The sequence below is a fragment of the Macaca thibetana genome, chromosome 7 (genome assembly GCF_024542745.1).
Source record: "Macaca thibetana thibetana isolate TM-01 chromosome 7, ASM2454274v1, whole genome shotgun sequence".
Taxonomy (NCBI): Eukaryota; Metazoa; Chordata; class Mammalia; order Primates; family Cercopithecidae; genus Macaca; species Macaca thibetana.
The window spans coordinates 133,109,643-133,137,588 of record NC_065584.1 but is presented as its reverse complement, the minus strand read 5'-3'; the positions used below and the strand labels follow the sequence as shown (position 1 = coordinate 133,137,588).

At 37.4% G+C, this 27,946-nt stretch overlaps 1 protein-coding gene across 9 annotated transcripts in view; it reads left to right on the top strand.

The window, feature by feature from the left end:
* Positions 1-27,946, top strand: part of CEP152 (centrosomal protein 152) — a 93,374-nt gene that overhangs the window by 61,989 nt on the left and 3,439 nt on the right. For 6 of the 9 annotated variants that reach the window (XM_050797111.1, XM_050797113.1, XM_050797110.1 and 3 more), the window contains 6 exons: positions 1,763-1,930; positions 5,117-5,213; positions 5,767-5,870; positions 8,327-8,480; positions 8,722-8,825; positions 11,162-12,497. In XM_050797111.1, coding sequence (XP_050653068.1) covers positions 1,763-1,930; positions 5,117-5,213; positions 5,767-5,870; positions 8,327-8,480; positions 8,722-8,825; positions 11,162-12,183 — 1,649 coding nt within the window. In that variant the 3' untranslated portion in view covers positions 12,184-12,497. Of the gene's footprint in view, positions 1-1,762; positions 1,931-5,116; positions 5,214-5,766; positions 5,871-8,326; positions 8,481-8,721; positions 8,826-11,161; positions 12,498-27,946 lie in introns of those variants that run through there. The other 3 variants (XM_050797114.1, XM_050797112.1, XM_050797117.1) reach the window with 2 other exon arrangements.

Genomic DNA, 27,946 nt, shown 5'->3' with positions numbered 1-27,946 from the left:
CTTTACAGGAGCATTTTATATATTGGCCTCTGAGCCTGTGCCAACTTATATTCCTGTTCTATTATATCACTTACATTAATAGTCTACTTTTTAATCATCTTTGCATAGTTTAATTTTATAAATTTTATATGTTACTAACAACAATGACTGTTATTTATTGCGTACTTGCTCTGTGCCAGCTACTGTGCCAAACGGTTCATTTTTTAAACTCGGAAATAATTTCAAACTTATAGAAAAATAGCAAAAATAAAAATAGTTGCGAAGAACATTCACATTCCCTTTAATGAGATACACCTATTGTTAACATTTTACTTCATTCTGTGCTCTTATGTATATATGTGTATGTGAATATTTTTTTTTTATGAACCATTTGAGCGTAAGTTATGTATACTTTGTGACCTTTTGTGTCTAAGTACTCCAGACTGTGTTTTCCAGGAATAGGAATATTTTCTTGTATAACCTTAGTACAGTAAATTTAACATGAAAGTATTGTATTAATCCACTGTTTGTGTTCTAATTTTGTCAATTGACCCAATAATGTCTTCTAGCATTTTGTTTTTTCTCCTCCAGTATAGAGATTTGTCTAGGATCAGCTATTACATTTAGTTGTCATGTATCTTTAGCCTCCTTTAATCTAGAACATTTCCACAGCCTCTCTTTGTCTTTCATGACATTGACATTTTTTAGAAATATTCTCTGCCTCCACCTCCACTTTTTTTTTTAACAGAACTTTTCTCATTTGGAGTTTGTCTGGTGTTTCTTCATGATTGATTCAGGTTGTGTTTTCTCGGCTAGAGCACTGCAAGGGTGATATGTTGTCACATCTAAAAATGTGTGGTGTCCCTATGTCTTTTATTGGTGAGGTTACTTTTCATTACCTGGTGAAAATGTTGTCTAATTTCTTCACGATGTAATTACTGGGTTTTTTTTCACCCTTGCAACTGATAAGCAATCTGTGGGAGACACTTTTAAGATCATGCAAATATCTTCCCCTCATAAAAACCTTCTCTTATATTTGGCAACCAATGATGATTCTTGCTTGATCCAGTCTTTACTATGGTGGTTGTGAAATTACAATTCTTCCAACTTCCTCCCTCTATTTATCCCAGTTGGCACTAAGCATGTTGAATCAAGAATCCTTTCCTCTCATTTGCCTGTGTATTTATTTTATCTCTCTGTCCATCGATCCATCTACCTACCTACTTACCAACCCACCTACCTACCATGAAATTATTGGTATGACTCATAAATTCCTATTCTTAATACTTTATAATTCATTACTCTATTTAATTAGTGCTCAGATTGTCCCAGATTCAGCTAGTGGAGCTCCTTCAAACTGGCTCCTATGTCCTTGCGACATGCCTGTATTTTTGAGTACTTTCTTCCTTTCTGGCATAGGAAGATATTTCAGTCTTATTTTTATATACCCTCTCCCAGTACTGGAGTCAGCCATTTCTTGAAGATCCTTGACTCCTTTTAGTAGGGAATGGTATCAAGATCCAGAGCAATAGATTTCATGACTATTTGTAAAGTAGATGGTAGTATCCAGTAGTACCTTAGACAAGCTGAGTAATATGCTCCAAGTCACATGGCCAGTAAGCAGTATGTAAACCCATGTCTCTCTATCTTAAGCATCACACTCTTTCAGTGGTGCTGTAGCCTTTAGTCATGAGTCATCTGCTTTTCTTTCCATCTTTTCTTTTTTATTGGTAGTTCTTAGTCTAAACTGATATAAAAGTTTTCTGTCATTTAATTTTTGCAGATAAGAAAAAGATCCTTGAAATTAAGGATTTATGCTGTGGACACTGCTTCCAAGAACTTGAAAAGGCAAAGCAGGAATGTCAAGATCTGAAAGGAAAACTGGAGAAATGTTGTAGGCATCTTCAGCATTTAGAAAGGAAGCACAAAGCTGTAGTGGAAAAAATTGGAGGTCAGCATTTAAAGTAGCACTGCTACCAATATAAATCTCTTTGATCCTTGTTGAAATGTTCAAATGTGACATTTTAGTTAATGTGTGCACTGATCCTCTTTTGGGATTAATGTAAACTAATTTGGATCTCATTTTTACTAATCAAATTATTATTACAAAACTCAAAAGAGGAAGATTTCAGCTCTGATTAAAAGGTCACATTCCTTTCTCCCTTTCTTGATTGAACAGATGTTGAGGGCCCAGTATGCGTCAAGCAGGCTTCTAAGCACTGGGGATGCAGCAGTGAATAAATCATACAAAATTCCAGTTCTGGTGGAGATGTGTTCCCTTCCTTCAAGAAGCTTTTGGTTAAGTGAGGAGATCTAAAAACAGATTAACAAATAATTAAACATTGAATGCTGTTGGCAGTGTGTACTTAAGAGGAAGGATTGTTAGTTCTACCTCTTATTAAAGTTAAGAAAGGTTTGACTAAGCCTTGAAAAACAGAGGTGTTTGCCAAGGAGAACAGCGTTTGAGATAGAGGGAAAAGGCATAAACAAGGGCTTGAGGGTCTGGACTGGCCTCCGTCTAGTCCATTCATCATAATGCTGTGAGGGCATTTGGAAAGGGATATCTTCTACCATTTCTCATTGCCCCTCCGAAGAAAGGAAGTTTTGGGACTTAGATCGCTGCTCCTTCTTACCTTTCACTATTGCTTATAGCCTATATGCTATACTCTTTACATTTGAAATGCTTCCGATTCCTGAGCTGGTCCTGTTTCTTTTACTGCTGGACCTTCGTTGCATATGATGTTTGTATTCTGTCCTGTACTTTTTCCCAACATTCTTTGTAGTCTTACTCTCTTCCTTTAGGATTCAACTCAGAAGATGCTTTATCTGCAAAGCCCTCCTTGATTTTCCCTAGTCAGGGTGAAGTGGGCTGCTCGTATGCGGCCGTGGAGCATTGGCTCTTCCTCTATTATCACTATTGTCATTCTGTATTTTTAATTATTTGGTCACTTGTCGGATACCTTCTCCACATTCTCCAAGAATTTTCTGAGGAGAAGGAATATGCCATGTCTTGTTCATCCTAATAGCCCTGGTGCCCACCACATACCAGATAATAAATGTTTAAATGGACAAAAAACAAAATGCTACGGTCCTAAATAATGGTGTCATTCAGAAAAGACCAGCTTAATAAGTTTATTTTGTACATCCACTTCTTTCTCTTGCCTGGACCCTGGCAATAATCCCCTGACTCTTTATGCTTCTAGTCTTAGCCCCTCTAATCCATTCTGCCTTGGTAGCTGAAGCAACCTTTTTAAAAAGTGAATTGAAACATGACACTCCTGTTTAAAGCTCTTCAGTGGCTTGCCATGGCCTTCAGTATAAAACCAAAACCACTTAGTTTAACAGGGTTTAAAAAGATCTTGGTCCAGCGCCTGCCAGCCCCTTCAGCCTTGTCTTCCCCTAGCTCTCTTAATTTCTCTCAGTAGAGCCATAGCATGGATTTCATTGTTTTCTCCCTTCGCCAAAACATCCTGATCTCATTTGGCCGGCTAACCCCTACTCATCTTTTCCCCAATACATTACTTCCTCAGGGAGACTTTCCTAACCACTGCAGACCTGTTTAGTCCTCCTGTTACACATTCCTCATAGTTCCTATGCTTTTTATAACATTCACCATCCTTGTAATTATTTGCTGTCTGTACTTCCCTTTGGAGAGTAGACTTTATAGCAATAAGGATCAAGTCCTGTTCCAGCACTTAGCACAACAGCTGCATCATAGCACAACTTGGAAAATATTGCTGACTAAGAGAAGCCACCTGTAACTACCGCCGACTGCTTATTACTAAGGCACTTATTACTCTTATTACTTATTATTAAGATATAATAATTACTTGAAGGCCGGAAAGGGTTTTAAGAATTTGAGATTAAAAATTTAACAACTGCAATTCCTTTTGTGATTACTTAGCTCTTCAGTAGAGGCCAGGAGAGTAAATCAGTTATTTGTCCTACTGTAGATATATCTACAACATAGATATGTTAAAATATGAAAACCAAGACAATTTGGTTTCCATAATACGGCAACAAGGGCAGTTGGATATGATTATTATTTATAAATAATATTTAGCACCATACTATTCTACACAGTGCTTTTTGAAGCTGATATCTTCTAAAACTCATAGACTTGCAAATCAAAGAAAGTTGATATATCACTCAAAACAATGAATTGATACAAAGGGTCAGGGCCAGAATTTAAGCCAATAGTCTGAAATTTTTTCTTAATATAACTTTAGTAGGTTATTATATCTTTGCTATTGAGATCGCTTGTTTCTTAAATTCCATTTTTCCACTCTCTTGGTAGTGTTTATTGAGAAATAGATGGAGTGGGAGGGAGTTGTTTAAAACAAAAAGTTATATCCATCACCAGGGAGAATAGAGTAATTTTGTTCCTCAACTTACGGTGTGTTGAGAGGGTGAGGCATCATAGGAAACACAAGATGCCATGTTCACATTTATATGGGTATTTCCAAGCTTTGTGTAGGTGTTGTGCATTTGTTGTTTTATTTCGATTATAATCTGTAAGTTAACATGTGAAGAAAGGTTCAGAAAGGTTACTTTTTCCTAGGCTTATCCACCTTGTAAACAGCAGAGTTAGAATGTAAACTGATGTCTCTGACTCTGAAATTCATGCGTTTTCCTTCATATCACATGGATTCTGTCAGTCTCCTCATCCTCTTTTTAAAAGTTCAAAGAATTGAAAATCTCACATTATTTCTGAAAAATACACCTACTTTAGGTTAATTTTCTTTTTATTTTATATTGAGGTACATGTTCAGTGTTCGTTTATATGAGCATAAACTGTCTACCAGGATCCACAGGGAACATGGAATTAGAAAACCTAGTAGGTTTCTACAGAGCCTCAGCACAGTTGGAAAACAAAACACAGGCATCTGAAACAGTTGAAACCCAATTCCAGGACAGTGTGTAACCCCAAGCAAGAAGAAGATGGGATACAGATTTTAAGTGCTGAGAAAACAGAGCAAGATAATGGTCTGACTAGGGTTTCTAAGGGAACGAACATTACAGAAGAGTGACTGGAAATTACACAGTCTCCTCTATAAACATTTGTATTGGGAACTTAAGGGAAAAGAAGGCTTAAAAAATTTTAACTGTCTAATGTACTATAAACTTTCTATTATAGAAGAGAATAATAAAGTTATTGAAGAATTAATAGAGGAAAACAATGACATGAAGAATAAATTGGAAGAACTGCGAACACTTTGTAAAACACCACCAAGGTATGCTTTTACTATTTTAAACTGCTATTTTAAAGAAATCTAAGTACAAATATCTTTAAATTTTTTTAAGTATCAATTTTTTTTGGTTATACAGCAAAAAGTATAAAAAAGAAGAAAATCCCCCAAAATCTTATTTCCTGAAGCTACCCTTTAGTGACCTCTTGTTTTATATCATTTAAGCCTCTTTCTACACATACTCCACGTGCACAATGTGTTTTTAAAATTGATACTCTAGTATAAGGTATTTTGTAGCTTTTTATTAAAATTACTAGATAAGCATTTCTCTGTGTTATTAGATATTCTCCTACATATGTTTTTCAATACCTGCATAAATTTTCATGTGGATTTACCATTATTTATTGAAGCAACCATAACATTTATGTCGTTTCCATTTTTCCCCTGTTTGAAATAACTGTATAATGGACATTCTTTTATGTGAGATTTTTAGCACTTCTCAGTTAATTTTATTAGAGTATATGGATACATATATATTTTTCAAATGAAATTTTTCACTTAGCATTTCTGTTTTTGTAATCTTTGGTTTGGTTTTTAGGTCATTGTCAGCAGGGGCCATTGAAAATACTTGCCTGCCATGCAGTGGGGGAGCCTTGGAAGAACTTCGTGGGCAGTACATTAAAGCTGTAAAAAAAATTAAACGTAAGTCCCTAAGAGATTCCCAAGATTTTAAGGATGGCTTGGGCCTTTTTTATTGTCGCTGTTAAAGGAAACTCAGAGTTTACCAGCAGTAGGGCTTTTAGGGAATTTTCCAAATTACCTTTTTCTTCAATCTTAGAAGAGATTATTGACACCTTTTCAAAATTATGTAGTCATTGATCATTTTGCCCAAATAATATCTTTTGGAAGTGACATGAGAATAGTCTTATGTTTATATTATTGATTGTCTTGTTTCTTTTTGGATACTAGTATTAAACTGAAAATTTAATAATCTTACAACTTAACTAATTTGTAGTAAAGAAAATGTCACATGGGTTTTAAATGAGCAATTAACTATTACTTCTACTATAAACTTTTTTGTTTGTTTGTTTGTTTTTTGTTGAGACAGAATCTCACTCTGGCTCCCAGGCTTGAGTGCACTGGTGCAATCTTGGCTCACTGCAACCTCCGCCTCCCGGGTTCAAGTGGTTCTCTGGCCTCAGCCTCCTGAGTAGCTGGGATTACAGACGTGTGTCACCACGCCTAGCTAATTTTTATATTTTTAGTAGAGACGAGGTTTCACCATGTTGGCCAGGCTAGACTCGAACTCCTGACTTCAGGTGATCCACCCGCCTTGGCCTCCCAAAGTGCTGGGATTATGGGTGTGAGCCACTGCACCTGGCCTCCTACCATAAACTTTTAAGGACTTGGAAGTGGATCTAGTTAGCAATTGTTCTGTTGTTTCTGGTTATTGTTTCTCATAGCTATAAATTTATCAAGTCCTTGTCAGTACCAGGTTGTGCCAGCATATCCTGTAGAGCATTCTCCTGATGTGTGTTTTCCGTTTTGAATACTTCTTGGTTTTTAATTACAAAATTGCATAGAATGGATATATGTCCCAAAACAATAAGTAGTGTTTATATAGGAAAAATGTATATTAGCCTCTAAAATTACATTTATTTTTAACAAAAAGAGCAGGAAAAGTCTGAAGTTTCATATATAATCGGTAGATTTAGAATCACATGTAAATGTTCTGCAAAGCTCATTCGGTATTAATAAGGACATTTGCTTCTCCGTTGTTACTGGTGCTAACAAAGGGCATATTGCTACAAGCAAAGCAACTTTTTGTTAATAATGTATTGTTTGGGCAGCGGGATTTTAAGCATGTTTTCATCCTAACATGATAACCTGTATATATGTGTGTATATTATGTCTTAGTTATTTTTTAGAAAGTTGGTTGGAGGTTTTGTGTTGACATGTACTCCATTTCGTTTTCCATTTCAAATAATGAAAAATAGTCTCCCAGTTAGTATTTTTTGCATAGAACCACTAATTTTCAGATGCTTACTGACATTGAGAGGGAGATTTCTGTATGAATTGGTATCCTTACTATAACAGAGATGGTGAAATTCTAGATGTAGGATGTAGTCTTGGATTGTGGCTCAAGCCTGTAATCCCAGCACTTTGGGAGGCCGAGACGGGCGAATCACGAGGTCAGGAGATCGAGACCATCCTGGCTAACATGGCGAAACCCCGTCTCTACTAAAAAAATACAAAAAACTAGCCAGGTGAGGTGGCGGGCGCCTGTAGTCCCAGCTACTCGGGCGGCTGAGGCAGGAGAATGGCGTAAACCCGGGAGGCGGAGCTTGCAGTGAGCTGAAATCCGGCCACTGCACTCCCGCCTGGATGACAGAGCCGGACTCCGTCTCAAAAAAAAAAAAAAAAAAAAAGTTAGCCTTAGCTAATAGTAGTCCTAATCAAAGCTATAGTGAGTTAAAAAAACAAAAACAAAAACAAAAACAAAAAAACACTTGAAAGCTGTGGGCTATGTTCATATGTAAATTTCAGAGGCCAACTGTAAGTCCCATCACCCTCCTTGTAGTCTCATTTTGTACATGTCTCTTATGAATTGTACTATTATATTTAGTTAGATGCTCAAAAAGTGCTGCTGCAAGAATTTTCAATAAATAAGGGAACTTAAATTTTCAGAGCACAAGAGAAGAATGAGTCTCTCCAGCTCATACTGCCTCCTTTTCTTCTGTCTTTGTGTTTGGTTTTTCCTTTCTTTCTGCTTAATCTTTTCTCTATATTTTATATTTCTCTTTTCCTAACTGAACATAATGTACAATTGAAATGCTAAGTTTCTGTGCCTCATATTTACGGTATTTTATTCGTGAAGTGTTTTAGAATATGACGAAGTTTAGCTGGGGAATATGCCATGTTTCCTTACTGTATGTAGCTGTCATCATTCTGAAAGAACTTACAGAGTACTTCTCATTTGAGTCTATCAAAATGATGATCTAAAATATTCCATTTTAATGACTGTGTAACGTATAATGTTTAAACTATACTTGTAATCACTTCATCTACCAGAAAATTGATCTGAAGTCTGCCCCTCCTGTTTCTGAAAAAGTGCTAATAAACATACATTCTGTGGGCATTTTCTCACTGCCCTATAGGTGACATGCTTCGTTATATTCAGGAGAGTAAGGAACGAGCTGCAGAAATGGTAAAAGCAGAGGTACTGCGAGAACGTCAAGAAACCGCCCGAAAGATGCGCAAATATTATTTGATTTGCCTCCAACAGATTTTGCAGGATGATGGAAAAGAAGGGTGAGTTCAGTCTGAACAATGTGTCCTGAGATTACCAGGACAACATGTTGTAATTTTTAAAGCATTTTCCTTAACCACTAAATGAACTATTTCTATATGATTAGCCATAGGGGTTAAGAGAGGTTTATGGCTGTGCTACCTGAAATGTTGGCAGAGCCAACAGGAAAACAGAAACCATGGGGCTAAGGCAAATCATTTTTTCCTTTAAACTATATTTTTAATGTTCTGGAATTCCCCACAGGGCTGAGAAAAAGATTATGAATGCTGCTAGCAAACTTGCTACAATGGCAAAATTGCTGGAAACACCTATTTCTAGTAAGTCCGAGAGCAAAACTACACAGTCAGGTATGTCGAAGTGAGTCACCAAATGGTTTTTCTATCTCTTCTTTTTTAGCTATTTACTATTTTCAGTATGAAAAAGGCAGGGAAGGTAAGGAGTGAGAGTTTATTTATGAAGTTGTGTATGTTTTAGTTAAACTGGAAGTTTACACAAAAAGAGTGCACAGTTTCCAATTCAAGTAGGCAAACTGAGCAGGCCCATCAGCTTCCTATTGCTGTTTCCATCCCTCAAAATGGTAGAAGAGATTTTCAACAGCAAATAAAGAATGAGAAAAATAAGAAATTATAAGTAGGTTTTAAAAAGTTGCAATGGGCCAGTCATGATGGCTCATACCTGTAATCCCAGCACTTTGGGAGGCTGAGGTGGGAGGATCCCTTGATCCCAGGAATTTGAGGTTGCAGTGAGCTATGATTGTGCCACTGTACTCCAGCTTGGGTGACAGAGTGAGGCCCTGTCTCAAAAAAAAAAAAAAAAAAAAAAAAAAAAAAAAAAAAAAAAAAAAAAGTTGTAGTGGATAGATCAGAAGCTACAAGAAATCCCTGAGAGAAAGAAGACAGTATGGGATGGAAGATGGAAACCTCAGTTCAAAACCACCAGGAGGTGACAACTGCAAGTAGGAGCAATATCAAAACTGTTCCACATATGAGGGTGATATTTTCCAGGAGAAATAGAGGGCCTAGAGGATATGAATGGGGTAATTAGTTGGTATTCTAAACCAGCAGCAACCAGGTAGGGTTAATCCTCTCTTTATTTCTTCTTCTCCCCTCCCTTCCCGAACCTCAATATTGAGCTGGGCAATAACAACAGGAACAAAGAATCTGGGAGCAGGGCAGTGTTCCAGGTGGCTAGCCATATTAAGCAGGAAATGGGAGCCCACATGCCTTGGGAGGCTGAGATGGGAGGATCACTTGAGCCTGGGAGATCAAGGCTGCAGTGAGCTGTGATTGCACCACTGCACTCCAGCCTAGGAAACAGAGCAGACCCTGTCTTAAAAAAAAAAAAAAAAGTAAGAGTAACCAACAAAGACATAGAACATATAACTTTAAAACTGGTAAAGGAAAAGCTTGGAAAAAAACATTTTCAATCTAACAAAATCAGGAAAGAGGAAAAAACCTAGAAAGCATGGGTAAGTAGGTCATAATAGTAGTTTGAAACATCAACAATCACACTAAATATAAATAGGTTAAACTCAGTTATTAAAAGACCACAACTTTCAAATAGGGTTTTTAAAAATACGGAAATCTGCTATTTTTACAAGAAGAACGTCTAAAATTAAAAATCAGGGGATGGAGAATGATATACCAAGCAAATGCAGTGTTGATATTAGATAAATTATAGAGGTAAATAAAAGATCAGATAAATTAGAGTTAGCATTAAAAGGGACAAAGGTGATAGTTTATAATGATAATGGAATAGTCTCCCAAGAAACTATAATTTTTTTCTTTCTATAGATAACACAGCTTTATATAAAGCAAGAGCTGATAGAAATACATGAAAAAAACTGGTAAATTCCCAATCACACTGGGAGATTTTTAACATATCAGTGGGGAAATGGGGTTTTTGAACCTCTGGAAAACTTGAAGCTGAGATTGTTCAGGGGTCCGTGAGTCTGATGTTGGTAAACATTCCTCATGTAGAAGCCAAAGATTATTTGTATAAATTTTGGAATGGTGATGTGAATCCTAGGTATGAAAAGGCAGTAGCATATAACAAGAAAATAATTTTCTAGATCTGGGGCAGCAGTGTGCACATAATGTCCCCAGTAGAGAAGCAAATCCTTTTCATGGACTCTGGGACCAGGGCTTGCTACTCTGAGATACAATGCCTCTAATTTCATGCTATGTGGCTGCTTTGTCTTTGATCAGATTTAGTGTCTTAGGTAATTAAATCAGAAAGTCTATTTAGCTATTCTAGAAGTGTATGTGTAGGTATTGGGTGGGTGGGGTTCTTTGAGCAAACTTGTCAGAAACTCCATTCTTGACATCAGAATCAGGGCAGGATTGAAAACATTGTGGCTAGATCTTGAAATGCTATAGCATCTATTGCAGAAAATGATAGGTCAGATGGATAGCAATAATAATAATATATCAGATCTTAGTAACAAAATTACCAAGCTTTATCTAGTGGATATATGTAAAAGAATATTTTTTAATGTCCAGCATTGATGTATTTTCTTTAAGAATGATTACAGATTATAAGCATTCTTTGGGAATACAATATAAAAACATAAATTTTTTCTTATTTTTAATTTTTTTTTATTTTTTGGTTCAAGGATGAATCTTCCCTTTAAATATTAATTTTCTCTTAATTTCGTGTTTCCTTGCACTGCCCCTAACTTCAGAGATGCTGATTGGAGTTGAAAAATCAAAAAGAAATGATGTGAATCAGAAAATATCATGTTGTATTGAAAGCAAATCAAATAGTGTAAACACCATCACCAGAAGTGTGTGTGAACAAGCTCCCAAGAGGAGGGCAGCTTGTAACTTACAAAGACTGTTAGAGAACTCAGACCATCGGAGCATAAAGCATGTGGGATCCAAAGAGACACATTTGGAATTCCAGTTTGGGGATGGTAGTTGCAAGCACCTACACAGTTTGCCAAGGAATGTTTCTCCTGAGTTTGTTCCTTGCGAAGGTGAAGGAGGCTTTGGTTTGCACAAGAAGAAAGACTTACTCAGTGATAATGGTTCTGAATCACTTCCGCATTCAGCTGCGTACCCCTTTCTTGGAACCTTAGGAAATAAACCCTCACCTAGATGTACCTCTCATCCTTCTGAATCAGGATGCATGCATATAACCTTTCGCGATTCTAATGAAAGACTTGGTTTAAAAGTATATAAATGCAATCCACTCATGGAAAGTGAAAATGCTGCATCTAAGAAAAGTCAAGGTTTGGATGTTCAGGAACCTCCAGTAAAAGATGGAGGGGACCTTAGTGACTGCTTGGGCTGGCCTTCCAGCAGTGCAACCTTATCCTTTGAGAGTCGTGAAGCATCATTTGTCCATGGTAGACCACAAGGAACTTTGGAAATACCAAATGAATCTGTTAATTCCAAACAGTTTTCACCATCCGGTTATCTTTCAGACACGGAGACAAGTAATATGATTTGTCAAACAATGAAATGTCAGCATGATCAAACTCCATACCTGTCAGAAGAAACCATGTATTTGGAGCCAGGAAAGATCAGTGTGACTCGTGGATACCCATCTCATCATAAGGCTGATAGATTAAAGCCAGATTTCAAAAAACTGAGCAGTACATTACCATCTTCAGTGTGTCAGCAGCCTTCAAGAAAATTAATTGTTCCACTATCTAGCCAACAAGATAGTGGCTTTGATAGCCCATTTGTTAATCTAGACTAATTATGGTACAGTATTTAAGAAGAATCATTAATATATTAAGAAAAATGGAAGGGAAGACCTCATACTGAAAAAAGTGGTGAGCCCTGCCTCTTTTGAGATGTTTTTATAACATCTGTTATACGACTAAAGCATTCTCTTAAAATTACTTGAGATATTTATATTGCCTTAATATTCCAAAGGCCTGATGGTGTATGTATAATCTGCTTTTGTGTGGTGCTTACTTTTGGTTGCTAAACCATCTATTTTTATACTTATAAATTGACTCACTCTGCAGTGTTAACTTATTTAAATAAACTTGCATATGGTCTATAGAATTGTTATGAATTATTTTGTGGTTCAGAATACAGAAATATCATATTGGCATCATGTTTGAAATTCACCCAGAAAAAAACACAAATTTTGATTATTTGTATGTATTAGTCAGATTTGGTTTTTGAAATTAGTCATGTTTAATGAGGCTGTAAACTTAATCTACATCGACTTTTCCTAGAAATATCTACTCAAAATTTTGATCTTTGTTTTCAGTTAGAGAAAAGAGTTTTTCCAAGGTTTACTACAAAATACATGGCTGTGTCCTGGTTTTATTCTTTAAATATTAGTGTAAATTTTTTAGTTCTTGCATTATTTCAGATCACCGGTGACATCCAAAAACTTTGTCTCTTTTATGGCTTCACATTTGTTTTTTCATCTGAAATATGACCTTTTGAAAGATGGAGATAAGTTTTGTCATTTAGCAAAAAATGTAAAGCGATTAGATTTTTACATTCATTTATAGTGCCGAACTGGCTAATTAATGCTCTAGGTTAAAGGTTATAATTCTGAACTGAAGAATACCTGCAGGAATGAATGACTACCTAAATATCATTGTTTTTAGGTGAATTCTTTTTCAGATCCCTAGCAATGGGTATGAACATTTAGCTGTATGCAAGTGCTTCAGAAAACAGTTAACTATAACTTTCTCTTACATATCCCACACCTACCATATTATGGATTGTATTTGGGGGTTAATGTAGTGTATTTTTCCACCCAGAGCCAGATAACTTAGGTGGTGATTAGGAGATGGCAAGATGCATCCTCCGCCTCCTGATAACCATCTCTAAAAGCAAGAACCTAGAAGGAACACTTTTTGGACTTGGAAAGCTCTGTCACCTTAACTCTTGACCAGGGATAAATAAGTCTAAAAATTGGCCCTGGACTTCAGTGCTTGAATTCACATACAGCTATAGTAAGGAACAAACCATCTTGTCAAAGTCTCACTTGTATTCCTGAAGATACAGTGCCCCTTCTCCACCAGTTAGGCTGTCATCTCTCACTCTAGAAAAAAACTCTAGAGCAGCCAAGTTTACGCTTCCTATGGATCTAGTTGGTGCTTGATTGTTTTAAGCCCTGGTTTTTACTAAACTTAGAATCTAGGCTCATTGCTCACCTACCTTTTCCACTTGGTTCAAAATCCATGTCAGTTATTTAAACTCTCAACATTAAGGTTGAAATTGGAAGTCCTCTTGCTTGCTTCTCCTTTTAGAATATCCTCAATCTTTTTTGATAGTTATAATCTCAATAGGATTAAGTTACTTTATGTCATACATCCTACATCCAATTGGTTGGAGATAGGGTGTGGTATAGGGTGTATGTCATAAAGTAACCTAATTCTATTACGATAAAATGATAAATATGAAGGTATCAACTTAGTAGTGTGCAAATGAAGGGACTACACAACCAAACTATGACTAGTGATGTACATTGGTTTGAAAGGTCATGGCAGAACAAAAAGGAGGCAGGGACCCTGTAGATATCATGATCACATTAATCCCACTTTGTCGTGATATTTAGTCCTTTTTTAAATGTTGCTGGAATTTTATTTTATTTTATATTATGTTAAAGATTTTCATGTGTATGATCATGAGGGATATTGACCTCTTGTTTTCCCATGCTCTCTGTCTTCCTTTGGTAAAAGGGTAATACCAATCCCATAGGATTAGTCGGAAAGTGTTGCCTTGCCTCTGTTTTCTGAAAGAATTGGTGAGTATTGGTGTTATTTCTTCTTTGTATATTGGATGGAGTTTACTAGGTGAAGGCATCTAGCCTGGGCTGGTGTTGGGGGTGGTGCAGGAGTGTGCATTTTGAGTAATGTATTTTCTTGTTATAGAGCTATTCATAATTTCCATTTTTTCTTTAGTTAGTTTTGGTAGTTTTTGGTTTTGTAGGAATTTGGCTATTTTATCTAAATTGTCTAATTTGTTGACGCAGTTGGCCATAGTATTCTCATAATCCTTTAATTTCAGTAGGCTTGATAATGATGTCCCCCTTTCATTCCTGATTTTGGTATTCTGTGTCATCTCATTTTTTTCTTAGTCTATCGAAAGGTTTATCAGATTTGTTGATTTGTTTTCCCCCAAAGAACTTTTGGGTTCTTCTCTTTTCTCTTGTTTTTCTGTTTCCAATTTCATCGATTTTTCCCTCTTCCTTCTGCTTGCTTTATGTTTAATTAACTCTTTTTATTTATTTATTATTTATTTTCGAGATGGAGACTTGCTCTGTCACCAGGCTGGAGTGCAGTGGCATGATCTGGGCTCATTGCAACCTCTGTCTCCTGGGTTCAAGCTATTCTCCTGCCTCAGCCTCCCGAGTAGCTGGGACTACAGGCGTGTGCCACCATGCCCAGCTAATTTTTGTATTTTTAGTAGAGACATGGTTTCACCATATTGGCAAGGCTCTTCTTGAACTCCTGACCTCAAGTGATCCGCCCACCTCAGCCTCCCAAAGTACTGGGATTACAGGCGTGAGCCACCATGCCTGGCCCTTTATCTACTCTTAAAGTGAAAGTTTAGGTTATTGATATGAAACTGTTCTCTATTGGTGTAGATGTATAAAGCTTTGAATTTCTCTCAAAGCAGTGTTTAAGTTGCACCTCATATGTTTTGATACGTTGTATTGTTGTTTTCATTTAGTTCAAAATATATTCAAACTTCCCTTGCGATTTTTATTTTGAACCACAGATTATTTAGCAGTATGTTACTTCATTTCTGCTATTTCTTTGTTCCCATGGATTCTAGTTGCCAGGTCTGTTGTCATTTCCTTTCATCTATAGTACTTCCTTTAGTATTCCAAGTAAGGCAAGTATTCCAGCAACAAATTCTCTCAGTGTTTGTTGATTTTGGAATATATTTCAAATTTATATTTGAAGGACAGTATGTGACATATTTAGAGTTCTTGGTTGACTTTTTTCCTCCAGCATTTTGAATATGTCATTCCCCTGCCTTATGTTACCACTATTCATGATGAAAGGACAACTGTTAATTCCGTTGTTCTTTATATATGATGAATTGTTTTTCTTATACTATTTTTAAGATTTTCTCTTTGGCTTTCAACAGTCTGAGCATGGTGTGTCTAGGTCTGAATTTGTGTTTATCCTACTTAGAGTCTGTTGAGTTTCTAGGATTTCTAGATTTATCCTTTTAATAAAATTTAGGCAGTTTTTTGGCCAGTATTTCTTCAATTATTTTTTTCAGCCCTTGTTTCCTCTTTCTGGGCCTTTCATATATATTAATATGCTTACCATTGTGTCACAGGTCTTTGAGGCACTGTGCATTCTTTAATCATTATTGTTTTTCATATTGGATAATTTTATTAATCTGTGTGCAAGTGTCCTGATCCTTCTGCCATCTCAATTCTGCTGTTTATCTAGGAATTTTCATTTCAGCTATCGAACTTTCTGACTCTAGAATTTTCATTTGGCTCTTTTTAAATGGATGCATAATAGTTGTACATATTTTGGGGATACATATATTTTGATACATGCATGCAATGTGTAATGATCGACCAGGGCAACTGGGTCATCCATCACCCCAAACAGTCACCCCTTCTTTTTATCGGGAATCTGCCAATTCCTTTCCTCCATAAATTTTGAGCTTTACAACAAATTATTGTTAGCTATAGTTACCCTATACTAGAGTGGTTGGTTAATGGATACAAAAATATCATTATATTTGGCCTTTTTTTTTTTTTTTTTTTTTTGAGACAGTGTATCACTCTGTCTCCCAGGCTGGGGTGCAGTGGTGCAGTCATGGCAGCCTTGAACTCCTGGACTCAAGTGATCCTCCCCACTCAGTCTCCCAAGTAGCTAGGACTACAGGTGTATGCCACCATGCCTGACTAATTTTTTAAAAAAAATTGTAGGTAAGGGATCTCACCATGTTGCCCAGGCTGATCTTGAACTCCTGGCCTCCCAAAGTGCTGAAATTACAAGCATGAGCCACCAGGCCTGGCCACATTTGGTTCTTTAATAGTTACTTATTTTAAAATAGCTACAAAGCAGCTGTTACAAATATGTTTTAAAAATTAAGGTAAAATGTTAAAGAATTAAAAACATGACTTTTTTAAATCAGAGATTCATCATTGATCATGTATTGCTTTTTTTCTTTATTCTAAAAAAAAAAAAAAAAAAAAAACCACATGTGCAGAATGTGTGGATTTGTTACCTAGGTATATTTATGCTATGGTGGTTTTCTGCACCTATTGACCTGTCCTCTTAAGTTCCCTCCCCTCACCCCAAACCCCCAACAGGCCCTAGTGTGTGTTGTTCCTTTCTCTGTGTCCATGTGTTCTCAATGTTCAACTCCCACTTATAAGTGAGAACATGCAGTGTTTGGTTTTCTGTTCCTGTGTTAGTTTGCTGAGAATGATGGCTTCCAGCTCCATCCATGTCCCTGCAAAGGACATGATCTCATTCCTTTTTATTGCTGCATAGTATTCCATGGTGTATATGTGCCACATTTTCTTTAACCTGTCTATCATTGATGGGTATTTGAGTTGGCAATTAGCAAATGTCTTTGCTATTGTAAATAGTGCTGCAATAAGCATATGTGTGCATGTGTCTTTATAGTAGAATGATTCATAATCCTTTGGCTATATACCTAGTAATGGGATTGCCTGGTCAGATGGTATTTCTGGTTCTGGATCCATGAGGAATTGCCATACTGTCTTCTACAACGGTTGAACTAATTTACATTCCCACCAACAGTGGAAAAGCATTCCTATTTCTCCTCAGCCTCGCCAGCAACTATTGTTTCCTGACTTTTTAATAATCACGTGAGATGACTGGCATGAGATGGTATCTCATTGTGGTTTTGATTTGTATTTCTCTGATGATCAGTGATGTTGAGCTTTTTATCATATGTTTGTTAGCCACATAAATGTCTCCTTTTGAGAAGTGTCTGTTTATATCCTTTGCCCACTTTTTGATGGGGTTATTTGTTTGTTTCTTGTAAGTATGTTTACATTCCTTGTAAATCTGGATATTAGACTTTTGTCAGATGGGTAGATTGCAAAAGTTTTCTCCCATTCTGTAGGTTGCCTGTTCACTCTGATGATAGTTTCTTTTGCTGTGCAGAAGCTCTTTAGCTTAATTAGATCCCGTTTGTCAATTCTGGCTTTTGTTGCAATTGCTGTTGGCATTTTTGTCATGATGTCTTTGCCCATGCCTATGTCCTAAATGGTATCTTCTAGGGTTTTTATGGTTTTGGGTTTTACATTTAAGTCCTTAATCCATCTTGAGTTAATTTTTGTATAAGGTGTAAGGAAGGGGTCCAGTTTCAGTTTTCTGCATATGGCTAGCCAGTTCTCCCAGCACCATTTACTGAATAGGAGATCCTTTCCCCATTGCTCATTTTTGTCAGGAAAAACATGACTATTTTAAAATAGCAATGATAAGACAATATTCCCTGTTGAGTCATTGTCTTCATATTTTCATCATATTTTTTTTATTTTTCCTATATTTTTCTGGTAAATATTTTTTGTCTGGTAAGAACACAAGAAGGTAAGATATACTCTTAACAAAATTTTAAGTGCACAATACAGTGTTGTTAACTATACATACAGTGTTTTACATCAGATCTCTAGAACTTTTTCATCTTGAGTAACTAAAGCATTATACCTGTTGAACAGCAACTCCCCATTTCCCCTGACAGCCACCCTTCTACTCTGTTTCTGTGAGTTTGACTGTTTTAGAAATCTCATGTAAGTGAAATCATGCAGTATTTGTCCTTTTGTGACTTGTAGTCTTTATTCAACATCCAAGAACATGCATAGTTTTTCTTGACAGCTTCTTTCTTTGGTATAAATCAGACTGTCTGTTTCTTTACATACCCTATAAATTTGTTGAAAACTGGAAATTTTATGTAACATACTGTAGCAACTCTGGATTTGGTATTTGTTCCCCTGGGGGTTGTTATTGCTGGCGTATTATTGTTGTGTTGTTTCATTATTTGCTTAGACTTTATCTGCAAAATCCTCTATGGTGTGTGCCTGCTGATTTCTCCACTGTTGTTTTAATTTGCATTTCTAGTTTTTAGCTGGTCATTTTAGGGGATTTCTATGCATCTGTATTGCTTAATGATTATTCAATTATTGGTTAAAGGTTATATTCAAAAACCTTGAGTCAGTAGGTCTTTTTCCTCTGCTGATGTGTCTGTGCATTCAGCGTTCAGGCAATTTTCCAGTCTTCCTCCACTTTACTTCCCTCTGAGCGCTTCCAGGTCTTCCTGCTCATGTGCACATCCTCATTAGTTCAGGGATATGTGGTGGGCGTGGGCCTTCTTAGGTTTTCCCCACATGTGCACACAGCCTCCCACTCCAGCAGAGATGTGTGGAGAGCTGATTTAACCCCTTATTTCTAGACTTTCTTCCTGTTAATTTTAAAATTAGTCTGCCCATCTCTTGCCCCAAATGGGGCTACAATCTCAGACTGGCAGAGCTATGCATCTTCCCTGTTTTTGTCCCTCTAACTTTGCTGTTTTTAACTAACCCTACTACTGGGTATGTGCTCCTTTCCTTCTACTCCAAATCAAGTGAGCCCACTGTAGCAGAGAAGCTGCTAATGTTCACCATCATTCCTACGCTGTCAGCACTACCTCGCTGATCAAGCTGGGAGGGGAATGGGAGCAGCCCCTGGTAAGAACACCTCAGAGTCTCACTGAGCTTCTAGAGTTCAGCAGATTCTTAATTTTGGTTGTTTCCCTTTGGTTCATTTTCGGAGCCCTGAAATGGTTGTTTTTGTTCTTTTTCCAGTTTTGTAGTTATTTTTGGGGGGCATGGGGGGAATCTCTTCATTCCAGCATCACCTGAAATTTCCTTGTTTGTATTTATTTGTTACGTACTGGAGTAATCTCTTTTCTGTATATTTACTAATTTTTTCTTTATTTTCCCCAACTTTTTATTTTGAAAATCTTCATAATCTATAGAAAATAAACACCTATATCCCCTGCATTTAGATTTACCAATTGTTTACTTTCTACACTTATTTTACATTTGTCTGTAAATATACATACATATGCATATACATAGTATGTATATGTATATAAAAACACTTTTCCTTAACCATGAAGATTATTTGCAGACACCCTGAGTATTCCTTCCTAAATACTTCAGCATACATTTTCTAAGAACAAAAACATTTTATTTCTTAAATACAATTGTCATATTTAGGACACTGAATATTGATAAATATTTATATACATATACACTTAAATTTTTTTTTTTTTGTTTAGGAGATGGGGTCTTGCTCTGTCACCCAGGCTGGAGAGCAGTTGCCCAAATCATTGCAACTGAACTGAGCCTTCAACTGTTGGGTTCAAATGATCCTCTCCGCTCAGCCTCTTGAATAGCTGGGACTATAGGTACACACCACTGCACTTGGCTAATTTTTAAATATTTTTGTAGACAAAGTGTCTCACTATGTTGCCTGGGCTGGTCTCAAACTCCTGGGCTCAAGCAATCCTCCCACCTTAGCTTTCCAAAGTGTTGAGATTGCAGGCGTGAGCCACTGTGCCCAGCCCACATACATACATTCTATATTCAAATTGCCCTAATTGTGACAATAATGTGTTATAACTTTTTTTAGATCTTTGCTGTTCACCTTCAAGCTGAGGACTTACCACTTTTCTTCGATTATGAAAAATGCTCAGCCAATAGCTATTCATTAAACAAATATTTATGAGGTGTCAACAACTGACTGTTCTAGGGTGATACAGTGCTTATGAAAACATGAGTTTCTACCTTCGTGGTTCACACTCTAGTCAGGGGAGACAGTAAATACATGTAACTTATGTAGTATGTTAGAAGTTGGTAAGTGCTATGGAGAAAATAAGGGCAGGTAAGGGTAAAAAGAGGAGTAAAGAGGGAGTGATTACAAATTTAAAGAGTAGTGAGGGTTGGTCACGCTGAGATGGTAACATTTGGGTAAAGATTAGAAGGAAACCACTCAACTCCTCCACCATTCCTTCTGTTTCCTACTTCTGGAACTCCTCTTAGACATAGCCCCATCCTCGTTTCTCTTGATTGTTCTTTTGTAAGCTTTTATTTTTCTGTGCTACTTTGTGGAGGTCTTTTTTCAGTGGAAGTACTATCTTCCAGTTTGCTAATTCTGTCTTTGTTTAATTTACTGAGTTTTGAAATTTCATTTCTGGGATTTCTAGTTGGTGTTTTTACACCTACACTTTTTGTGAAATTTCTACCTGTTTAGCAATCTTGTTTTCTAATAGATTCTATTTATTTATACTTTTAAAGACTAAAAAATTCTTAAAAGTTACTTCTAGAGTAATTTATCATGCCACTTGGGAGTGAGTTCATATCCAAATTGTTGCTTTTTTTTTTTTTGCCTTACACAGACTTAGTTTCCTCCATGTGTGTGGAATTTTGGCTTGCAGTCTAACAGTGAAGAAGATTTTTTTTTTCTCCTTAGTTCTCTCCCACCACTCTGTCTAGTTCTTTTGGTTGTCTCCATATAGGCTCCATACAGTCCCCAGTCCAAGACTGGGTCTTACGTAGGTGGTTTCTGATCTACTGGGGCTAAAGCTACTCACTGAGCCAGCAGGCAGCTTGGCCCAGTTCCTGGCTGCAAAGCTCTGCCTTTAACCTCTAGGCTCTCTAGATACGTAGTTTTAATATAACTTGTGGCCTCAGGTGGAGAGTGTAGCTTTTTCAGCCTCCCTGAGTTAAGGGACCCCTGCCTGGACTGCTACTTTAGACAGCAAGCTTGGCCTTTGTCCCTTTCCTCAGTTGGATGCTTTTAGTCCTTGTTATTCTGCAGAAACTCCTGGCCACCTTTACTACTTTTGTTTTTTTGTTTTTTTTTAAGCCAAGTCTCACTGTGTCGCCCAGGCTAGGGTGCAGAGACACAATCTTGGCTCACTGCAACCTCCGCTTCCAATTCAAGTGATTCTCCCGCCTCAGCCTCCCTAGTAGCTGGGACTACAGGTGCGCACCACCACGCCCGGCTAAGTTTTGTATTTTTAGTAGAGACGAGGTTTCACCATATTGGCCAGGCTGGTCTCAAAACTCCTGACCTCAAGTGATCCACCCACCTCGGCCTCCCAAAGTGCTAGGATTACAGGAGTGAGCCACCATGCCAGGCCTACCTTTACTACTTTTAGATACAGAACAGGTAGTACCTTACTTTTCAAGTCCTCAGGGACATTTTATGTTTTAAATGTCTTTTTTCTCTATATATTTTTTCCATCATTGTTATATGTTGGTAGATGTTGGGTCCTTCCAAAGTATAAACGTAGAATGCCATCCAGGACCTAAAGTCTGCTTTGCCATTAATTCTGTGACTTAGCTATTTCTGTAGCCTGTCTTGGGCCTCAGTGTTTGCTATTATTAAGGTTTAGGCATATGATTACCTAGAGATTCAGGTAAACCAGATTTAAAAGTATGTGAAGGCTGGGCACAGTGGCTCACACCTGTAATCCCAGCACTTTGGGAGACTGAGGTGGGCATATCACCTGAGGGTCAGGAGTTCGAGACCAGCCTAGTCAACATGGTGAAACCCCGTCTCTACTAAAAATACAAAAATTAGCCAGGCGTGGTGGTGGACGCCTATAATCCCAGCTACTCGGGAGGCTGAGGCAGGAGAATTGCTTGAACCCTAGAGGCAGAGGTTGCAGCAAACCGAGATTGTGCCATTGCACTCCAGCCTGGATGAAAAAGTGAAACTCCCTCTTAAAAAAAAAAAAAAAAAGTATGTGAAGAATAGTGAGATAGGTAAATTGAGGCTAGAGCATGGATGGTCTTGGATGTCAAAGCCAAAGAATTCAAAATTTGGTTCATAGAAAATGGGGAGTTGTTGAAGTTTTGGTAGCATGATTTAGAGAGATTAGTGAAGCCATATTGTAGGAGGACTTGGAGGAACAGAGGGAACAGCCAAGGAACCAGGAGGACAATGTCTAAGGACAGTCAGGAAAGGAACAAGGCCAGAGCCAGGGCAGATGTGGTGGGAATGAAGAGGTGGCGAGATTGAGAATATGACACTCCCATGCTTCCCAGGACCTACTGAGAAGTACTAGAAGGGATTTAGAGCCTGGGTGTCTGGGAAGATTACTGTGCTATCAGCAGTACTGGGGAATCAAGGCAGGTTGGATTGAAGGGACCATGCCCTCCCTTGAGTACTGAAGTGCTCAGTCCTTTGGTGGGCACAGTCATGAAAACAACTAATTGACAGATACTAACTTAATGGTGAGCATTGTACCAAGCCCTTCACTAACTCCTTTAATCCTCACAACAGCTCTTTGAGTGAGGCTCTTTATAAGTACTTTATGGTTGGCTAAAATCAAGGCTTAGAGGAGAGAAGTAATTTGTTCATGGTTAACACAAGCTTGCACTAGGCAAAGCCAAAAGTTATACCTAAGTGGTTTTTTTTTTTTTTTTTTTTTTTTTTTTTTATAAGCTTTTCATTTGAGAATAGGTTTAGGTTTACTCAAAAGTTGCAAAAGTTACAAAGATAGTACAGAGTCTCTATACCTTTCACCCAGATTCCTCTGTTGCTAACGTCTTACATCACTATAGTAACTTTTTCACATCTAAGGAACCAACATTACATTTATATATATATATATTTTTATATATATTTATATATATATATTTTTTTCTTGTGATGCTAGAGGCCATGGCTTTAATCCCTATACTGTCTTTATTTCGTTTGGCTTACAGGTGAGCCAGAATTTATTTTAAAGGGGAAAGTCCTTTTCTTTTTCTGCTCCTTCCGCTTCCCCTCCATGCTTCCAAGCAGGAAAATGAGTTCAGCAGGCTCTTCCATGTGTGAAATCAGTTTAACTTGCTTTCTCAGCAGGATGTAGAAAAGCAATAGATCTTACTCTTTAGCAGAGGTTTATAGAATACATTATATGAAGTTTATGCTGCAGCTAGAAATTCACCAACACAATGGGAAAGCCTGTAATATAACAGAACCATCTTTTGTAATTTTAAAATTCAACCAGTGATGGTTCATCTTAAAAAAGACATTTAGAAATTTTCTAGTAGTAAATATGCCATTTTTAAATCTTTTGATATAATTGTAACAACTTTTCCCCTTAAGGACCAGACCAGGAAATTAATTAGAAATCAAAATGGTAAACCATCATTAAATAGAAACTTTGTTATTTTCAAAAGTAAGATAAATAAATTGGCTTCTTCCACAAAGATCAGCAATAATCTTGAAGCTTTGAGAACATCTTAAATCTTGTGCTCTTAAAAATGTTGTCTGGTGAGTAAATTAAGTAGAATCAACAAAACTTTTAAAATATATTTTTGGTTTTAGTTCAGGCATAGCCCTTGTCTGAAATATTTCCTCATTTGATTTCACAATTTTATCAATCATGTTGTATGTAGAATGCACTGGATGAAATTCTGCTTCTTATATTTTCCTGACCCTATGCTCTTACACAAACTGTTTCCCTAGGAACAGTTAATAAAAATTGAAACACCCTATTTCACCCTATTCAATAAAAGTTGAAATATCCTATCTGTGTAAGAGCACAGGGTGAACTCAGTTCATGTATTATCACAATGACGCTGTAGATGTCAATGATTTTATTGACTACCAATTAGTTTTCCTGGAAAAGTTTTTGAAAATGTGGTCCAGTGTCACAATCTGCTCTGCAAGGTCTTCAAGATTATTCATTAAACATTACAATGGATCGGTTATCATATTAAGCTCTGTACCTACACTTTTGTCTTAATCCTTCCAACAATTTTTCAAACTAGGTCTTATTATCCTCATTCTATAGATGAGAAAGAAGCGAAGGGACTTATGCAGAGTCTCATGTGGCTGAACAGAAGTCCAGGGAAGCTATGGATTTACTGCAAGGTGGATATGAACTCATTTGCTGGCCAAGCATTGTCTACAAATGAAAACAGCAATATATCTCCAGCATCAATATGGCATTGTTTTCAAACATAAGGGGATGCCATTGTTATTGTTAATAAGAGGCCTTTATACTAAAAACATTTTGGAGTTGCTGCACTGTTCTGAAAAATATCCTGTTAAAATTGGATCAGACCTGTACTGAATAGCTCAGATCTAGTTAGTACAAAGCAGACTTCTCAGGTTAGAAGAGGTAGTGTCTAGGATCAAACTTTGGCATCAAATATGTTGCAAATCTTTATCACCTGCTGGTGAGCCTAGATTCCACATCTGGAAAATGGGAACAAATATGTTGCAAATCTTGATCACCTGCTGGTGAGCCTAGATTCCACATCTGGAAAATGGGAACATATGGTGGACACTGTTGGTTATCTACCCAACGTGATTACCTACTTCTTCCTTGTTGGCAGACCAAGGGGGGAATAGCTGTCACTTCCCCTCATAACTGAGTTTCAACTCTGTTGCTGACTCCTGTTTGGCCTGAGTAATCCCAGTGGCCTCAATTCCTTTTACTGTGACTTGTTTAGGGATGGGCATATGACTCAGTTCTGGACAACGCCATATAAGGGAGAGGCTGCAGGGCTTGTAGAAAATGTTTCTTTCTAAAAAGTATTTTCTTCCACACGGGAAAGAACTGACTTAAAATGACAAATGTGCAACTTCTAGATCAGTGGTAAGAACCATTTTTTAGATGTTACTGTGTCTGCTTGTAACACCTGGATTTGCTGCAACCATCTTGCATCACTGTCTTCCAAATGAATAGATGTTATTAATGTTATTCACAGAAACAAAAAGGCCTCAGGCATCTGGGAAGGACTGGCCTCACACATCATTCATAAGTAAACTCTTCACTGGCCTCCTATAAACAAGGACATGTCAATTGTTACTTTAGGTCTACGGTCTAAGTCTAGCTCCTAAAACTAAAGCCGCTTGATTCCACACTGATTATGTTACTTACAAGCTTGTCTTCCAGGTGCAGAACAAGGACAAGACAATATCAGTCATCTCTTCCACCTACCAGAGACAACTGCATAATTGATTCATTCTTTTCTCCCTTTTTTCTCTTCAAACATTCATCTTATCTCTGTTCAATGGAGATTTACTGAGCGCTAACTAAAGTCTCAAGAGAATATAACCATTCGCCGTACCTTCCCCCATTCCTGCATGCCTATCTCCCTTTAAGGAAATATATACATTCTAAACCTAAAAACCTCTTCAGGAAAACAGCTACAGATGCGCCTGTGGCTCATGTTTTCCCAAATGCACCCTAAAACTGGTGTAATAAACCCCCATCGATTGAGACTTTTGCCTCAGACTCTCATTTTGGTTACCAGTTCAAATGAGAATTTTTGCAAAGGAACTTAGGTAACTGGAAAATAGTAAGGATTCAATAATCAACGTTAGCTCTGAGTGACAATGATAAGGTGGTGCTTTTAGTTTCTTCAAGCCCCTGAATCTGGTGTGAAATCTCCCCCACTAAACACTGTCATTTCTTCTACGTTGTTTAGTACTCAATAAAAATTGCACGTGGATATATTAATCTAGGTCAATATAGAGAAACACAAATTTGTGTTCCCGGAATGCTGGGAGGTTGAGAAACACCTAAAACCAAGTTGTAAGAAAGGCACATTCTTTTCTTCCCCTCAGATAAAAATATATTTGGCCCACTCCTCCAAAAAGTAAGCAATACTCCCAACTGGAGAGAGAAAAAACATCTCACCTATTGAAGGCAAATTATCTTCCTCAAGTCACTTCCTGAATAAATACTGTAGGAAGTTTACTTTCCAAGTCCTCTTCTCTGGAGCAAATCAGATTATTTACATGTATTTGCCTGCTCTGAAGAAAAAAACCCTTGAACACCAGAGGAAAGAAAATCTGTACTTGCTTAAAGTCAAAATACCAAAGAATAAAGAAAGAGGTCTCCTTAGGAGAAATGAAAAGTTTTGTTCTTCTCAGAAGAAGTCTTCAAAGATTTTAGAGCAAAATATATATAGGCATGAGAATTGCTATGGACACCATAAGATTTAAAAAAAGACCTCAAAAAATAAGGATGTTTTGGCTTTAGTCCCTCAGAGTAATTAATATGTTGCTGGAGCTGACAAAATCTGTGGCCAGATAGAAACCTGCTAACTTAAAAAATTTGGAATCCTCTAGCCTCCCATCTCTGCCTAAGATCAAGGCCAAACATCTGCTCTCCTCCCACTTCCCCAGCCATCAGCCTGTTTAGAGGAGTCGGGTCAGTTGTCTTGCAGAGAGGATGCAAAGGTAAGTGGCAGAGGGGCCAAAGCCCGGTGCCAGGCTCAGCTTTCATAATGTGCCCTGTGATGGATGCTCAGAGTTCAGAACACCCAGCTCGCCAGAGAGAGGCTTTTGGAAACAACAGAGGATTGACGTTCTTCAGTACTCATTTTCCAGCAAAGACAAATATCTGATTATATAATAGAGAAGTTATGTCTTCTGGCACCCAAAGAACTGACCTACAGTGACAAATGTGCAACTTATTAAGCGAATTCCATTGAGCCTGCAACACATACTAGTCGTTTTCTCAAGACACGTAGTTGCTTTACCACCAAGAACCCTTTCCTCAATGATTCCAGCTGGCAAAACTCACTGTCATTTGGATCTATCGCTTTGTAATCACACAAAGCTTCTCCATGGGTTTTTCAAAATGAAAATAAGTTGATCTGCTCTGATTTCCCTTTGCTGCCACGATTCTAGAGACCATAGATAATTGTTTAAGCCCAAATCTATAAGACAAGTTTCTGTTGGAGAAAAACCAGGGAAAGAGTCCTTCCGTGATGTATCTTGTATATGCTGGCTCCTCTGGGGTGGGTGCAACTTTGTTTGCTTAATCAGGATGCACACCCTAAGCAGAGACGCCTGGTTTTGATTTAAATGGGTACAAAATGTGTTCCCTTTGTTCTGGAGCTCTCACTAAAGCTAGTACAGAAACCTTGGCTCTATATGTTATTGGGGTTTCTCCTTTTCCCACAAAGCACATGGGATGGGTGGTCATGGCAATGGTGAGCAGGATTATTGTGGCGCATTAAGTTAACTGGCACAAATCATTGGTTTGCTGAGGAGGAACAGAATCATATGTGGAAATACCTTCCCGGGGAGCGTTGCATCACTGTCATCACAGACTGAGCTTTGGAGAGGCGTAGGAAAGGATAGCAGTGGCTGACTCCTCTATGTGTTTTACTTACACCCACAGTCACATCACAGGTGCAGCAGAGAGAATGATCAATATCTATGGTGACAATTCATCAGCAAGTCCACATTTTAAAAAATAATATGTAAAAAGCCCCTTTCCCAGCTCTGGTCCCAGTTGCCTAATTCTCTACTCTTGAAGCAGAATTTGTTACTCAAAACCTATTTACATGAGGATAAATGAATAAATATCCTTTATTTTACATAAATCTTAGCATAGTATACCTACTGTTCTGTACCTCGCTTATATCAAAAATTTTAAAGCAAGCATATGAATAACATTGTTATGCTTTTTAGTACTAAAAACTGAAGACCTGAAAATAGTGAAAACTGGATCAAAAAAAGATTAGCCACTTA